Source organism: Coenobita brevimanus, chromosome 100 (assembly GCF_032717465.1).
Source record: "Coenobita brevimanus isolate Jiangsu-jjx chromosome 100, ASM3271746v2, whole genome shotgun sequence".
Lineage (NCBI taxonomy): Eukaryota > Metazoa > Arthropoda > Malacostraca > Decapoda > Coenobitidae > Coenobita > Coenobita brevimanus.
Window position 1 is genome coordinate 7,695,001 of NC_137053.1, and position 17,728 is coordinate 7,712,728.

Sequence of the window (17,728 nt, forward strand, 5' to 3'; positions counted from 1 at the left end):
ATACTTTCCGATTTACTACTTTCAGACATGATGTGGCCATCTTGACTTTCCTCAGTATCTCAAAAACTAATTGTTGGATCTCATTATCAGTACCCAGGTGCACTAGTGTATGTTGACGACTACGTACTGGAACATTCGCAAAACAACCGATTTAGCAATTATTGCTGAGTAGGAGAGCACAAATTGAAAAAATATCGTAAAAGGCGCTAGTGCGGTGCTAGTGCTAGGAAAAAATATTAGTGCCAAAAGAAGCCTGCAACCGAGATACATCACTCCTGATAATTTCAAGTCTCTGTCACGAACGGCCTTGGAATTTCAGCCTTTTAGATCCTACCCCGCCCCCCCCCCCTTAAAAAATATATACTGTACAGTATCAATAAGAACTCCGTAGAATGTGGATTTCCTAATAGTATTAGTAGTATGGAAGTTAAGAAGTCACTGCATGATAGTACTGTGATCCCTACCCTGACATGGAAGCAAGGCATGGACCTTGCAAGAGGGGAACAAGTCAAGAGTGAGAGTAGTGGAAATGAGTTACTTGAGAGAAGCATGTGGAGTGACGTGGAGGGAAAGGTTGGCGAATGAAGAAGTGAAGGAACGTTGTGGGGTGGATGTGGATGTGGTTGAGAAGATTAGGAGAAATACACTGAGGTGGTTTGGACATGTGAAGGGAATGGAGAATGAAAGACTGACTAAGAGGGTGTACGTAGGTAAGGTGGAGGGAGGGAGAGGGAGAGGTAGACCGATGATGAGGTGGAGGGATGGAGTTGAGAGGTATATGAGGGAGGGGGGGGTGAGTTGGGGGGAGGGTAGTCAAATGGTGGGTGACAGAGCGACTTGGAGGCGTTTTGTCTGCGGCCACCCTTTGCGGGATTAGGGCGTCGGGCTATAGATAGATAGATAGATAGAATAGTAGCAGTCGTCGTCGTCGTCGTCGTCGTCGTAGTAGTAGTAGTAGTAGTAATAATAATAATAATATAATCATAATAATAATTCTCAACAACGCCATTCTCGTAAGGAATTCCACACCGCTCAAAACACGTTTCCCGCTTTACCGTAACATGAACTGTGACAAAATACATGTACAATAAAAACCTTTACCTCCAGAGACGAGGGGAAAAAAAATGGGAAGAGTAAAAGAGATAATTAGGGAATATATTTAGAATATATAAATGATTAAAAAATATGTAAAAGGAAAATGTATTATGTCTATCGCCAGCTCAGGGGATTAACTAAGAACATATGAATAAATAATTGAATCTAGCTTTCTTGCATTATTCTCGCCGTCATCACACAGTTTATTTCGGCCATGGAGAGACTTTTGGAACTGGCGGTGTTAGACATAGCCTTCATAAACCCCGCAGTTACTACAGGTCTGTCCCAAGTTGAAGGGAGTGAAGTACAGTATGTGATTCTCAGGGTTGTATTTTGATTAGCATGGGAGATTTGGTACCGCCTTTTCCTAAGCGATTTATTTTGCCGTTTCTGCCTTTATATCCTCCTCCTGAATGTAATGGTGACTGTGACGATTACTGTGGTATTGGGTGAGAAGAAATGGCGAGATGATGTAACGGCGATGATAGAAATTACGTAACTACGGTACTTTCTATTATGACAGGCTAAAGTAAAGATTCATGGAGATTTATACTGGCATTCATCTGAGAGCTTCACCCCAGTTCACGTGGAAGAAGAGGGTACAATATTTTCCTTGGTATCAGTGAGGGAAAGGGAGGTAAGGTGTGAGGAGGGATTGGTGGGGTGAGGAGGAACTAGTGCTAAAAGAAGTGAGAATGAAGTGTAATAATTTTCTTTTTGCAATGTAGCCATATAATCAGTCAGTTCAGTTATATACCGTACTTTGTGGTCACTGCTAGGCCTAACCTTCTCAATATTCCTCCGCAACCTTCGTTCAGTCTCGTCACATCCATTTACTCCCACAGCCACATTTAGTGGAAGAGAAACAACATAATAGAAGTTGAGGAGAGAAGTTGCAGTTTCAGATCTTGCGTTTCACACTCAACCCGTGAAGCACTTGAGAATAATTGTACAAGTTGAATATACGAGGTATCCGAAAAACTACAAAATACACCGAATTTTTTTTTTTATGAATAATCAGTGTGTGTTTTTATGCTTTTGCAACACATTTCCAGATTATTAGCATTCCTGCGCTCATGAAGCAAGGAGAGGTGTTATGTTTTTTTGGGCGCGCGGGCACGTGTATGTGTGTGTGTGTGTGAGAGAGAGAGAGAGAGAGAGAGAGAGAGAGAGAGAGAGAGAGACTAACTCGAAGTTTTTCTCGAGCTTTGACTAAACTTGGTGGAAGGTTGAGGAACAGCCAAGGGACTTACCAGTTGTTTTTGAGAGCAATAGATCAAATGCCAAGGTCGCATGGCTAGATCAAAGTTTGATCCGGCAAGGTCAACTTAGGCAGTTTTTAATCCAATTTACATGAAACTTTGGAGAAGGACTGAGAGTAAGACAGGAACAAAGGGATTTGATTTTGAGAATAATAAGCCAGAAGCGAAGGTCATTAGACAAGATCAAGGTTCGATCCCTGTTTTTATGTACGAACAAAATAATTAAAACAATTTTGATTTGATGTGAAACAGATTGTAGGAATAGTTGAGAGTCAGCCAAAAGGTTAATGTTTTTATTTAACAATAGGTCAAAAGTCGAAGTCACATGGCAAGATCAACTTAAACTGTTTCTATTCGATTTAGACTAATTTTGTTAAAGGGTTCAGGGTAGGGAAGGATACAACGATTTGATTTTGAGAAAGTAAGTTGTCAGGTTTTCAGGGAATGGACAAATGTCAAGAACAAGACGAGGTGAGCTCAAACATTTTTAATATGATTTGGACTAAAGTTGGTAAAAGTGTTGTGGGTCAGAGAAGAATGAAATAATTTCAGTTTTAAGGGCAACCGGCCGATGGTCAAGGTCACAGGGCAAAATCAAATGATCAGCCCTTTAACCAACTGGTGACTCTGGTTACTCATTCTTGGTTTATTCTTGCTCTCATCATACAGCTTTTACTCATAAGTATCTCTAATTGTACAGGTAATCATTATGACTATATCTAACTTTTCCATTTCCAAAAGTATCAACAAAATAAAAATTTTATGGAGAGTGCAAGACTTCACGAATGTCAAGGGTTTCAAGAAGTTAAGGCCAGTTGTTGTCATTTTTTTTTTTTTTACGGTTTCACATAAAAGTTCAGGCAGTTTTCACCTGAATAATACCTGGAAATCAGATATTTCAGAATACTTCTTTTTGGATGGTTATTTCCATGCCGGGTTCGTATGCAACTTCCTGGTTGAATTATAATATCGCCTCTGAAAAAAGCTAAAGATTATGGGCTGTGTTTTCGTGGGGCCAGGTCGCTTCCTAACACCTCTTCTTTGCGATTTGTTTTGTACAGTATATTACAACTTGCGACTTACTATTGTGCCATTTATATTTCACTTATGCCGACTTATATTGCGAAATATAACATGGACGAATATAAGGCACCAGAGATACAAATGAATTGGTAAAATGAAAAAGGTGGTAAAAAGCCTCCCATCTCCTATACTGAAAAGAATGTCAGCCTGAAAGTTGCATGGAACTCTAGGAAGGGAGGAGGCTTTGGATTGCAGACTTAGAAATGTCGTTATAGAGGATAACGTGCATGCACCAGAGTATCCCATTCTGACTCTTTGTACCTAATCCTTTTTGACCTTTAGCGACAGCGTTCCCCAGGGAGTTGACGCTTGTACTGAATTGTATATTAATAATTTAAATAAAGACAAGAATGAACATTCAGAGAAAATAATACCCACTCGCCGACCAGTTGGACTAAGGGCCGAATATCTGATTTTGCCCTGTCACCATGACTTTCTCCGATTGTTTTCAAAATCAGATCCTTTCATCTTTACTTTATCTTGAATCCCCCCACAAAGTTTTATGGGAATCAGTTTGAAATTGTTTAAGTTAACTTTTCCCAGTAAGCTTGACCTTTGTCCTTTCTCTGTGACCTTGACATTTAACTTTTTAAAATTTAAATCCTATATTCTCATATTACCCTGAGCCCTTCCGCAAAGGTAGGTCTAAATCGGATGAAATGTGGTTACGTTGCCCGTGCCATAATACCTTGATCTATGACCCTTTGTTCTGAGAACTATAATTCAACCATTTCGTTGACCTTCAACACTTCAAAGTTTGATACCTATAAAATAAAAAGACTTTAGTCATTTTGTTCGCGCGCGCGCGCGAGCACACACACACACACACACACACACACACACACACACACACACACACACACACACACACACACACACAGGTCGAGTCCCGCTCTTGGGCAGGTATAATATAAGCGGAAAATGTTAGCTAAATAGGAGTAATGACTGCAGGTGACGTCGAAATGCCTGGTTACCTGTGCGTCCTTCCGTAGCCATTGCCAGGTAGCTGCGGTGTCCCATCATCCATTATTACTCCTCGAACGACCCCCCTGATGCGTCGTGGCTGCCTAAGACGACCCCCAAGTGACTGCAATACCGCCGGGTCGTATTCGTAAACATTCTAAGCCTAAATTGTGTAAAGGACTCCTCTCTCTCTTTCTCTCTCTCTCTCTCTCTCTCTCTCTCTCTCTCTCTCTCTCTCTCTCTCTCTCTCTCTCGTACCAAACATTTTACAAACCAGCTAGAATGAATACCAGCGTGAAAAATGCGCCAAAGCAAAATTATTCATGATCATAAAAATTTGCTCTGGCTATTCACTTACGGCAAGAGTAGGCCAAGACCCTTTACAAATACGACGCCTGTCCTTACTGGAGGCCGAGGCGGGAGACCTGGCCCAAGTTACGTCGCTTATTTACCTGTTTGGAAGAATTAATGGCTGTGTTTATCCCAGTTCCCGTCCAGGATATTGGGCGGTTCTGTTCAATGTCCCTTGCGATTTATCTAGCCCATTACCCACTAGCTTTCCCTCGTGTGTTAATTATTTCGTTTTAATACTGACAGACTTTTGCTTTCATATTGACAGTTTGTATGGGTGGTATGAAGAAGAATTCGCTGAAGGAGATGCGTTAAGGAAACTTCTAAGCCACTTGGAATAGGAGCAGTTGTGACGTATATCCCCGTACCAGTATCCTCACCCACATCCACACCCTCGCCCTTACTCACACCCACACACACCCACACTATTACTGCACCCCCACACAAACCCACACCATTACCGCACCCACACCCATACCCGCACCAACACCCACCCTCACTCACACCCACACACACCCACATCTTTACCGCATCGACACCCTTACCCGCACCCACATCCTGACCTGCAGCCACACCTTCACACTTACCCTTACCCACATCCTTACCCACATCACACCTTCGCATTTATCCGCACCCACACCCATACTCGCACACACACCCATACCCACACCCACACTTTCACACGTACCTTCACTCACACCCTTACCAGCACCCACACCCTTACCCTCACCCATACCCTTACCCTCACCCACACATGTCACTGCTCTTTCATCCATCACCACATATCAATCCTCGTCAATCCGATTTTTTTTTTTTTAGGCAAGCACAAGATGATTTCATAAAGGAAATCTCTTGTGTTAAATCAGGCTACATCCAAACTCTCCCGTTCGTAAAGTCTCCTTGAACCTGAAACAATCGTCTTGATATAGAAAGAATAAAGTGAAAAAAGCGTCATTGGACCGAGAAGGTTAGATGTGATCTACCTGCTTTTCATTCTACTTCGGTTAATGTCAGACGATTTTCTTGTGCCCAAAAATCCTTGGCCACCAACAACGCTCGTCACGATTAACGTTACTGCGTTCTAGAGAGTACTAGGCCACCCAAAACGCTCGTCACGATTAAGGTTACTGTGCTCAAGAGAATACTAGCCAACCAAAAACGTTCAACTCTCGATTACGTTACTGTGTCTAAGAGAATACTAGGCCAAACAAAACGTTCAACTCACAATTAACGTTACACTGTCCAAGAGAATACTAGGCAGCCAAAACGTTCAACTCACAATTAAGGTTACTGTGTCTAAGTGAATACTAGCCAACCAAAAACGTTCAACTCACGATTACGTTACTGTGTCTAAGAGAATACTAGGCAGCCAAAACGTCAACTCACGATTAACGTTACTGTGTAAGAGAATACTAGGCCACACACACACACACACACACACACACACACACACACACACACACACACACACACACACACACACACACACACACACACAAAATCGTTCAAGTCACGATTAACGTTACTGTGCTCAAGGAATACTAGCCCCCCCCCCACACACACACACAAACTTCAAGACCCGATTATCGTTGCTGTACTCAGGAGAATCCAAGCACATTAAAAACGTTCAGATCACGATAAACATTTTAGCTGAGAATATTGAACACCATACTATAATCCAGGTTACAACGGGCGTTTGTGTTCAATATCCTAGAAAGTCACCGTAGGCAAAGAGTTAAGATTCGCAACGACCAATCTATACGGGCGTTTATCTTGTCCTTGAGACCTTGTTTCAGAGGCTCGACGATATTGGACAAGGGGAATATTGAGTGTGTGTTGGGGAGGGGGAATGCATGTGTGTGGGGTGTGGGGATGAGGGTGGGCGAATGGGTGGGTGCATGGGTACGCTTCTGTTGCTGTGGTAGCTACAATGTCCTACTTGGCATGAGGACGCTCCTTCGGTTCAATAAGTGGGTGCATAAGAGATGTAGTAATACTTGAGATAGGCTGCAAAATGATGATAATTCTGAGTGTGCGTATAAAGGAGAACGATCAGAAGAAGAGGGGAAAAAATCGACCCATTCAGAAGAAGAGAGGCGGGAAAGAATTACTTTTCCTGGAGAGTCTCCTGAGTGTGTGGGGAGTTTTGATACTTGGGCGACATGATATTTTCTTCCGGTGGGGCTAAAGCTAGCTCGGTTTCAAGGGTAAAGAGTGGTTGGAAGAAGTTCTGGGAGCTGATGCCCCTCCTGACACTGAGACAGAGCTCATCTTTCGTGGTAAATTATCCTTGAATGCAACTTGTGTTAAGAGTGTAATGCTGTGCAATAGTGAGACTTGGGCAGTAAAGGAGGAGGATATCCGTAGATCTAAATGTAGAGGTGAGAATTATTAGATGGAATGTAGTACACCCTTGAATAACAGGCTTGGGGGGTTAGGATTGCAGATGAAGAGTTAAGGAGATGGATGGTATTTGAATGTATTAGTGTTGTGGTGAGATGGGGTAGATTAATATGAAATGGGCATGAAGAGAGGACGGAGGATGATAACGGGGCGCAGAGGGTGAGAGGTGTGAACACTGAGGGTAGAGTTGCCAATGGTAGACCGAAAATGATTTGGGACGAGGTCATAGAGTGTGACATCAGAGTTAAGGAACTGAATAGAAAGGCTGCTAGAGATGGCGCGGCGTGGAAAGCCATTACGTGACGAAGGCAGAAGCATTCAAGTATGCTGGAGCCTTTATTAACAAAGTGAAACGATCCTCAATAAGTGATTGGAGACAGATCATTAATTATAATATTACCAAGGGCAGTAGGTTGGTTATCTTCACTTACATATGCTGGACTGTGGTAATGAAGCCTCGGGTCCATGTACCGATTTTATGGGGTGGGAAAAGTATTGGAATACAGTAAGAACATCCAGTTTCACCGAGTCGTGTTCTGTGCCTAACGTTTCTCTAAACTTCATCGTGTCTAGCACAGAGAAACTGAATACCCTGATCGTGACCTTACGAAATCCCATATGCCAAATTTTAAATAAACAATTTGTATTAGAATATGGACTGCATTCTAACTGACATAGGAGGTTTTGTAGCACCGATTCATTGGTCATTATTTGGTATGTTACGTCTTAAAATTCTTTTGTATGTTATTTATATACTTTCAATAACGACATCAGTATGTATCAGTAACACAGAATAGGTTATTGAATTTGAAGCTCTTTTTCTTTTTCTTTTTTCTTTTCTGGAGAGCTTCAGATTTTTTTTCCTTCTCTGCATATAAAAAAATAAGAAAAGTAATTCGCTTAGGAAAAATTGTCAAGGAATTTCCAAGTCCTCCTAGAATACGACCCATTGTCCGAGGCCCTTGTGCAAACACCCTCGGAGAAACAGGGAGGGAAAAAGCTGGCTCGGCATGTTGGCTGGAGAGGAGGACGAGCCCTTAGCGAGGAGATTATAGAAACTCTTGAACCCGTAATCCCGTCTCCCTAGCACATCTTTACCCGTTCATTTCTCTATATGACATGTTAATGTTCCTCTGTTCGATGTTTATGTAATCATTGTCGGTATTAAAAAGATGTAGAGTCCATGAGAGGTAATACTGAAGTGTAATATTCAAGATAAATCACCAAGGAAAGGGTGCCAGAAGGCCCCCAAACCCGGCGAGAATAACCCTCTTGGCCGTGCAATTTCCTGCCCACCCGGAGCTGAGCAGATTTTTTTAAGGTGTGCGTAAGATTACATTATACTTTACTCCTCCTCGCCCGCCAAGCACTACAAGTATTCGCGCAAGGCTAAGAGCTCCCTGGGCGTCATTAACGTCCTCTGCACGAGAGGCCTTCCCTGAGGTGGATAATAGCGCTTGACGTTAACCAGAATATACTGAAAATTACGTCAGCTTACTAAAGGGATTAAATGGGTGCTGTGCTGGGGTATGTTTATGGCAATACCCATTACACTATCCACATTCACTAACAAACATGACATTACAGTAGGTTTTAATCTTTCCATTCAATTTACTTGAACACTGCTATTATTTCGTCCTTGTCTGCTTTCCACAGTATCTTAGTCCTAATTACTCTTATAACTTTTCTCAATGTATAATCTTATGCATTGTGGCTTCAGTTTGGATGTCTGACTTCCATCCTCAACCTCATGTCCACTGCAGCTCCCCTCTGTCTTATCTGTCCCGTACAGCTCTTTCCCAAGTTTTATGTCCCCTACAACTCATTTTCAAATTTTATCTGTCCCCTACAACTCATTTTCATTTTTTCTTTTCCCCTGTAATACCTTTCGAAGCCTCATCTGTCCAAACCAACTCTTTTCCAAGTCTTATCTGTCTCCTCCAACCCCCTCCCCCCCCCTTTTTTTTTTTTAACTTGCAACATATTTTCAAGCCATATCCCCTAAACCTCTTTTTCAAGACTGCCTATGGCCTAAAGCACCTTTTTGCCTTATTTTCCCCAAACAACTTCTCTCTAGTCCTGTCAATCAACTCTGTTTACTCCTACAACTTTGACCACATTCTGCAGCCAACTCCTACTCCACACTTGGAACAGTTGAGTATAATGTGAGTATCAACTTAACTTTGAACAGCTCATGGCAGTGTGATATCTAGGATGATATTTTTGTTAGCCTTGGAGCTTTGTAATACCTCTTCTTTACCAATATATTTCACTTACTACGCCATGCTTTTCTGGAATGTGATTTATTATGATACCGACATGGATTGCATAAATATGCAATGGAAAATAAACCTGTAATATACAGAAATTAATTAAGAAAGGAAGAGGTTGTACATATCCTCCTAAGCTGATGAGAATATCGACCCAAGACACATCCTACCTCCCTGTTCACACTCTGTAGCTAAGTGCACGTCACGGTGTCTCCATGGCGGGGAGTGCACGGGCGTGGAGCAGTGCACCTGTCCGCCAGGGTACAGTGGTGCTCGGTGCGAGTCTGCTGTGTGCAACCCCCCCTGTAAGAACGGGGGAACGTGCGTGGCTCCGGACGTCTGTTCCTGCACGTCTGGATATGGAGGGACGCGCTGCCACCGACGTGAGTTTGGCAGGGTATATTGTACTCATCCCAGGGTTGGGTGCAGAGCTGTCTGGATGGAGCGTACAGATGATCGAATGAGATACAGAATATCTTAAAGCTGACAGGGTAGAGCATAGAGATGACAGGGTTGGATACAAAGCCGACAGAATACATCGGACAGGGTAGGGTGCAGAGCTGACTGGGTGGGGTTTAGAGCCGACAGAATGGCATATACAGTACGAGTATAACTGAGACGGTAAAGTGCAGAGCTAACATCATGGGATATAGAGCTGACAGGGTAGAATCTGTGGGAAGCAGGGTGGGACATCAGTGACATCGCATTCTCAGTTAGAAGCAATCCTTAGACTTGACTTCGAATACACTCACTAAAGTCTCATTACCAATAAGTTCAGTGAAACTCATAGTCTAATTCCAAGTGGCGTAAGAGTCTTCGAAACGCCTCTTCCTTTGAGGTTTATTTTTCATATTACACCATAACATTCTTTGCATAAGTAATTTAAGAGGATTTGATGGTGTAATATCCTGAATAAATCGCATGGGAAGAAGTGTTATGACATCTCCAAAGCCATTTAGTACACAAACCTACAGAGACGTTTCTCCACAGATTTAGGTGTATTCGAATCATGTGTTGTGAAAAAAAAATATATATAATTGATATCATATTGCTTTACAGTTATGAAAAAGGGAAATGGAAAAAGTTATATTGTTACCGGAATTGTATATACCATACAATATTTTCAGCAACACAAGTCCTCTCTCTCTCTCTCTCTCTCTCTCTCTCTCTCTCTCTCTCTCTCTCTCTCTCTCTCTCTCAGAACTTTGGTAATCAGTCTAGAAATTTCTCAACAGCCGACGTAGATAGACTTAAGTGACCAACAGTAAAATCTGTCGGCATCGTTTGCATCATATTCACCAGACTAAACTTCATACTCTTTTGAGAGAAAAGTAAGAGAGGCGAGAGCATTTTTGTTGCCGATAAATTGCCTAAAAAGTTTTCAATTTGCGTACTGAACTGTAAAACTAAAGAGAGTACTTCTTGTTGTTGCTGAGGTCCCAGGCTCATCTGGACGCGCACTCGGTGGACTACGGGCTGGTTGTCCTCCTGCAGTCCCCCATCCTCCTTTCGGGGGATGGGGAGGGAGCAGAGGAACCTTTGTATAACTGAGTAACCGGACGGCCCTGTTATATTGGTGCCATAACAAGCAGGCGACCCTCTCCTGCACCCGGAGAGAATAACAATAGCTTTTTAGTGAGCGTACAGTATAAATGAAAGAGGACGTGAGGGAAAGGCACTGTAGTAGTGGTGGTTACAAACAGAGGTCACTCATGCCGTAAAGTCACTAGTAAGACATCAATGGTCCACCTCAGCTTTTGTGTGGGGAGGGGGGGTTGTGATTGTGAGTGTGGTTGTGGTTGTGGTTGTTTGACAGACCTAAGTGGCAGGTGGCCTAAAAACCAGATGTGTTATTGTTGACAGGATCATAAACCTAATGAGATAACGACCATGACAGATCCCTGAACGATTTTCTTTTTTCGTCCCTTTTCATTTACCTTTATTTTGGCTACTACTGGTATATATGCTATGATAAAACGTAGATACTGCTTTATTCAGTTTTTATTAAATATTTATCATTATCCTCAGGATTTTCTGTATGATCATAATATGTTTAAAATAGTGTCTGACATATAAAATTATGGCAATCAGCTTATAATCTAGTTATTAATTTACTGCAGCTTGAGTCACATTATAGTATTCAGTTCAGTTACTCTTTTTTGTTATTGGTTTTGTAGTGAGTGTTGTCTTAGTATTATGGAACTAGTTGTTAACTTAGATTAGAATTTAGATTTATGTTCTCCTATACCGTATTCGTGTTACACATTAATTTGTTACCCTTATTTTTCTAAACGTTTGTAGTGTGTGTGTGTTTTTTTTTTCATGTGGGAGAGTGCTTTTGAGTCTGTACAAACGTGTGCATATGTTTATTGCATGTAATAGAGTATGTTCATGTAACTGAGATGAACTGTGTGTGTGTGTGTGTGTGTGTGTATCCATGTACGCGTGTGTGTTACAGCTGTGTGTAGGCCTCAGTGTCAAAATGGTGGCACCTGCATCGCGCCATACTTGTGCAGCTGTCCGCCTGGAACGCTTGGCACCTACTGTCATAAGTGTAAGTTGGGTTACTGTTATCATTTATTTTTATCCTTAGTTATCCCTATTTATTTTTATGCTTACTTATTCTTCCTTGTGCTTAATTATGCTCAGATAATTTTCTGCTTCATTATGATCAGCTGTCCTTATTTATGTCCAGTACTTATGTATTATGTATCTTATTTTTTTTTCTCCTTAGATGTTTTTGCGTTTAATGTCATCCTGTTGAATTCCAAGTTATTTTTTGTTTTTATCATTATTTGTGCTGTAATCCTATATCACGGTCTTTTATCCTTAGTAATGCTTCTTTATCCATCTCTATGCTCAGTTATATATTGACGCTCAGTTATTCTTTCTTATGTTTGCTTTTTTTTATACTATTTTTTTTTTATGATCAGTGATCATATTAAACCATATTTTATAAACGCATACTTATATTTTGTGCATATTTATCCTTAGCTGATATTCTTGTTTATGCTTAGTTTTTCCTCATGCATCTGAATTTTCATATTCCTCTTTTCTTCATGTTAGTTATTTTTTATGTTTATATGTTTACCTTCCATACTTATGCTGAGTGCTCCTTATGCTTACTTATGCTCACCCATCCCTTAAATGTGTTGAGTTCTTGGTTATGCTCATTTATCTTATTTTATCCTTTTTTTTCAGACCTACGTCATTATTTATTTTGAGATATTTTTGCTTAGGTATCCGTTCTTATGCGCAGTTCATACTTGTGCTTAGTTATCATTATTTCAGTTGTCTATATTTACGCTCAGCTAACCTTATTTATGCTTACTTGTCTTTTGTTATGAGTATTTATCCTTATGTATGCTTAGTTACCGCTGTTTATGTTACTCTTAATTATGTGCCTGTGTTTATTCATGTTCTTAAATATCCGCTTTTATGCTCAGTTATATTCATGGTTACTTATCTTCTTCCAACACTGTTTTCCTTATTTATGCTTTGTTGTCTTGATATATGCTAAGCTTTTAATTATGTATAGCTTACTCAATTGCGTCTAGTTTTCCTCATGTATGCTTAATTTTATTTATCACTTCCTCGCTTTTCTGTTTTGGGTAAAGATTTCGGGCTGAATAAAGACTAGACTGTTATTACCTCCGCCAACGAAGTTGGAGGGGGTTATGTATTCATCTATGCTTGTCTGTCTGTTTGTCCAGACGATATATCCAAAATTTATCAAAGAATTTTAATGAAATTTGGCAGAAAGGTGGACCATGGGCCAAGAAATAACTGATTAAATTTGGGGGAGCATCCGAATACGGATCCGGATCCTATGTATAATATCTCCAAAAGTTCTCAATTAATTTCAATATAATTTTATGGATGAGTGGGCTATGGGTCAAGGAACAATGGATTTAATTTTGAGGCGGATCCAGATCCTATGTATTCCACACAATATCTCCACGGATCTGGATCCACATCCTTTTTAATTGCAATGGCATTGGCAGAGGTATGCCACTCTGTGTGCTTTCTAGTATTAGCAAGTTATCTCCGGAGGGTAAGGTTAAGAAAGTGGTTAGGTAAGTTAGGATGATCGTCAGCCCGCAAAAGGTCGGGATAACTCTTGCATTATATCCCAGCTAACTCCACACGATTATACCCAGCAAAGAATTAATCTCAGAAGACCAAAAGGGCAAATGCTGGGACCATTAACCCACACATGGTTGGGGTAATTGTATTATTCTGCTAACTGAGGGTGAGTCATGGCAGCTTGGGTGATTAGGTAGGTCAAATGGACAAGTAAGGTAACAAGCCACGACAAAGGACATTCGTAAACCTGCAAGCAAATATACTTTGTTGATAATTAAGACAGTTAAGAGAGTTATGAACCATTTGATGCGTTTTTATGAGAGTAACACGCCTTAAGCCGGTAGCTAAGTAGATAAAGAGCTACCTTGATAATTGATACTTAAGAGTACTAAGATAATTTGTGTATATATTTATATACACATATATATACTGTATATTGTATATATAAAGAATTAAGTAAATATTTATGTAAATAATGTATCTATCTATCTGTCTAAAGAATTAAATATGTATGGATAAATATGTAAATATTAAGATTTAAATATATATATATATATATATATATATATATATATATATATATATATATATATATATATATATATGTATATATATATATATATATATATATATATATATATATATATATATATATATATACAGATATTATTTATGATGGTGCTTGAAGCCCTTTCACGTAACTTCAGAAATGGTTTTCCGTGGGAGATGTTGCATGCCGATGATTTGGTGTTGATTGCAGAGAATGAAAGGGAGAGAGGAAGTGAAGAGATGGTACCGGGCACAAGGGTTTGAGAGTAAATGCAGATAAAATGAAAGAAAAGCATTCGGAAGCCGAATGCTAATCGTCAGCCAGAATATGTTGTTGGCCAAGTCCAAGATTTTGGCCATATCTTGAAACCCTGTAGGTTTCATGTTGATAGTTCAAGCCGTTCATAAGATATAATGGTGCTAAAGGCAGGTGATAACAACTAGTTAACCTTTGGCAGTCATTTTGGTGACCCTGACCTTGACTCCGAGAACCCATTTTCGAACTTGTCCAAGATTTTGACCATATCTTGATACCCTGAAGGTTTCATGTTGATAGCTCAAGTCGTTCATGAGATATAATGGGAACAAATACACACACACACACACACACACACACACACACACACACACACACACACACACACACACACACACACACACACACACACACACACACACACACACAACGACAGGCAAAAACATTATCACCCCACCTTCTAACGGCGGGCGATATCAAAGGTGATGGTATCTGGGGGTTGGTGGCGGTACCGACAAAAAAGAGGGAGAGTGGCCATGTGCGGTTTGCCTCAGGGGCATCTTATGTAGTGTTTGTGAAGAGCGGGTGCATAAGAGATGTAGCAGTATTAGAGGTAGACTGCGAAATAATGTTGATTTCATGTGTGTGGTGAGTCGGGGAGAGCATTTGGAGATTGTCAGGCATGATGGAATTGACGTTGCTGGTGTGTCTCTTGAGTGTGTGGAAGAATTTTTTTTTTTTTTTTTTTTTTTACTTAGGAGGCATGTTATGTGCTGGACGTGGGGGGCTTGAGCTAGCTCTGTGGCTAGGCTGAGGAGTGGTTGGAAGAAGTTTAGGGAGCTGTTGCCTCTCCTGACATTGAGAGTGCTCTTCCTCCGTGCTAATGGATCTTCGTATTCGACATGTGTTTAGAGTGTAATGATGTATGGTAGTGAGACTTGGGCACTAAAAGAAAAAGATATTCGCAAACTCAAACGTATTGAAATGACAAAGATTAGGTGGATATGAAGTGCGTCCTTAAATGCGAGACTTGGAGGGCAAGGTTTACGATGGAAGAGTCAAATGGAAGGATGGGACTGGAGTGTGTTGGTGTTGTGATGAGGTGAGGTAAACTGAAATGGTTTGGGCATGTGAAGAGGATGGGCGATGACAACTGGGTGCAGAAAGTGAGAAATCTAAACGTTGGGGGTAGAGCTGCGAGAGACATGCAGAAAAAGATATGGGACGAGGTCAGAGAGCGCAACCTCTGGGACAAGGAGTTGAATAGGGAGGCTGCCAGAGATCGAGCAGCATGGAGAGCCGCCATTAGATGCCGAAGGCCAACTCATGCCAGCATCCTGGAGCATTTATGAGCGGAAATAACGGAACGATCTATTTATCTGTCTATCTGAATACATAATCGCTGTTTTATGTTGTATAGTATGTGTCATCGTATGTGCTGTGCGTATTTACATAATATGTACAGTATCAAGATTTCCAGTTAAGTATTGTACATCGATACCTGAATACATACTGTATGTATAATTAGATATATATTGTACAGATATTTAAGGTCTCGGTATGTGCCTGTTATCCCTTTTATACCACTTTAGTGCTTTGTTTTTGTATATCTAGCTCTGTGGCATGATAATAGCACGGCATATTCGTGTGTGCGTGTTTGTGTAACCAAAATTTGAAGGTTACACAACAAGTTTTTTTCACTCATGTGGGTTGATCTTAAAAACTAGCCGACTGATGCAAAAGCCGAACATCTCCGAGAACTGTGCTTAAACTACCCTTTGCGTAAGCCCGCACGAGGTAAGCAGTTTTGTTGATGGTGCTGCACGTGGGAGTAGGAGTCGCATTTGTAAAAGATCTTAGCATATTTTTACGATAAGCAGGTCTCCATACTAGTAAACTGTTATCAGAACTGTTAGTACTTAGTCGGACTTTTTCACTCTAAATTTCATTCCAGTTTAGTGAAAATTTTGTTGTTGTTGTACGAGTGAAGACAAAAGTGTAAACAAACAGTTTTATAGCAACGGCTTTGGAGATTTCGTAACATCAACTCCTTAACAGTTTATTCTGCATATTACACCTTAGTATTCTTTTGCAGTCATGTTAACATTTTAAACTGCATTGGAATTTAAACAATGTATGAACGTATGTACAAATATACCATGCAAGAGAATGCTAAGCTGTAATATGTGAACTAATCAGCTTAAGAAGGGTTGCTAAATGCACTTCGAATACAGGTCTTAAGCTTGAGAAAGTTTATAAATACGGCGGCAAAAAATGTTTAGCAGATAAGTGTGTGTTGGGTTTGGCTGCTGAGGGTGTGTGTGGCCTGCCTTGGAATGTCCAGGTGGCTAATCTCAAATGATGTTTTGGGCTAAGATTTATTTTGTTCTTGCGAAATCCGTGTCCTTTTTTTTTTTTTCCTACTTATTTTTCATATTGTCGGCGAAGAGTGTTACCTCTTGTTTTTTTAGTTTTTTTTTTTAATTTAATTGCATTTCTTATATTATTTTTTGGTTTATTATTTATATTATTGTTTTTTTATTTTTTCATTTAATTTCTATTATGGATTTAAGCGTTAAAACCAGATGTGGCCCATAAAGGGTGGGGTTGCTTGCACGTAATAATGTTACTCAGGTGCTAGCGACTGGCCACTCTTGAAATGAATGCCTGGATTAAGTTGCCATGCCTTGGACCCCTACTCTCCTGACGTGGCAAATAATGAATGGGTGACATTCGTATTTAGAGATACCGTAGGATATATATATTCCTACAACTCTATGGTAGCATGAAACTGAAGTTGCAGAAAATTATAGAAAATGGGTTGAAGTCTGTAATGATGTGTCTCTTGAGTTTATCATTTATCCCATTCGTCGCGGCAATTTCTCAGTGTCAAGATGAGTGATGTACCGTACGCTAGTGGTCATGGTATGCTCTTATTGATTATACATGATTGTGGCGTGACATTAGTGAGACTGGTGACATGTTGACGCCAATGTGACCATTGTAATATCAGAAATACGCTGATATGACTTGTGTGACACTGATCTGATTGGTGTGTAATCCAGTTGGAGCAGCATTCATATGGCTAGCGTGATACTGGCTGATGTGGCGCTGATATGATTGGTGTAACACTGATATGGCTTATGTGACACTGATTTAACTGTCTAACACTGATTTGATTGGTGTGACATTTATCTGACAGGTGTGGCACAGCTATGGCTGGTGCGGCACTGATTTGATTGGTGTGGCACTGGTTTGACTTGCGTTGCGTTTCTTAATCCTATTAAAAAGACGAAGTATTGTCAATTTTAGTTAGGTTAAGACCAGACTATTTTGTAGGGATGGATTTAAATGAAGGCGACATCTTTCTTGATTAAAACAAATTCAATGTGGGGATAGCAAGAATAAAA

At 40.5% G+C, this 17,728-nt stretch overlaps 1 protein-coding gene across 1 annotated transcript in view; it reads left to right on the forward strand.

Moving 5' to 3' along the window:
• The window catches only part of LOC145414551 (uncharacterized), a 244,392-nt gene that overhangs the window by 211,993 nt on the left and 14,671 nt on the right, over positions 1–17,728 (forward strand). Inside the window, exons 14-15 of the mRNA XM_080284071.1 lie at positions 9,619–9,810; positions 11,886–11,981. Of these exons, the coding sequence (XP_080140197.1) occupies positions 9,619–9,810; positions 11,886–11,981 (288 nt within the window). The remainder of the gene's footprint in view (positions 1–9,618; positions 9,811–11,885; positions 11,982–17,728) is intronic.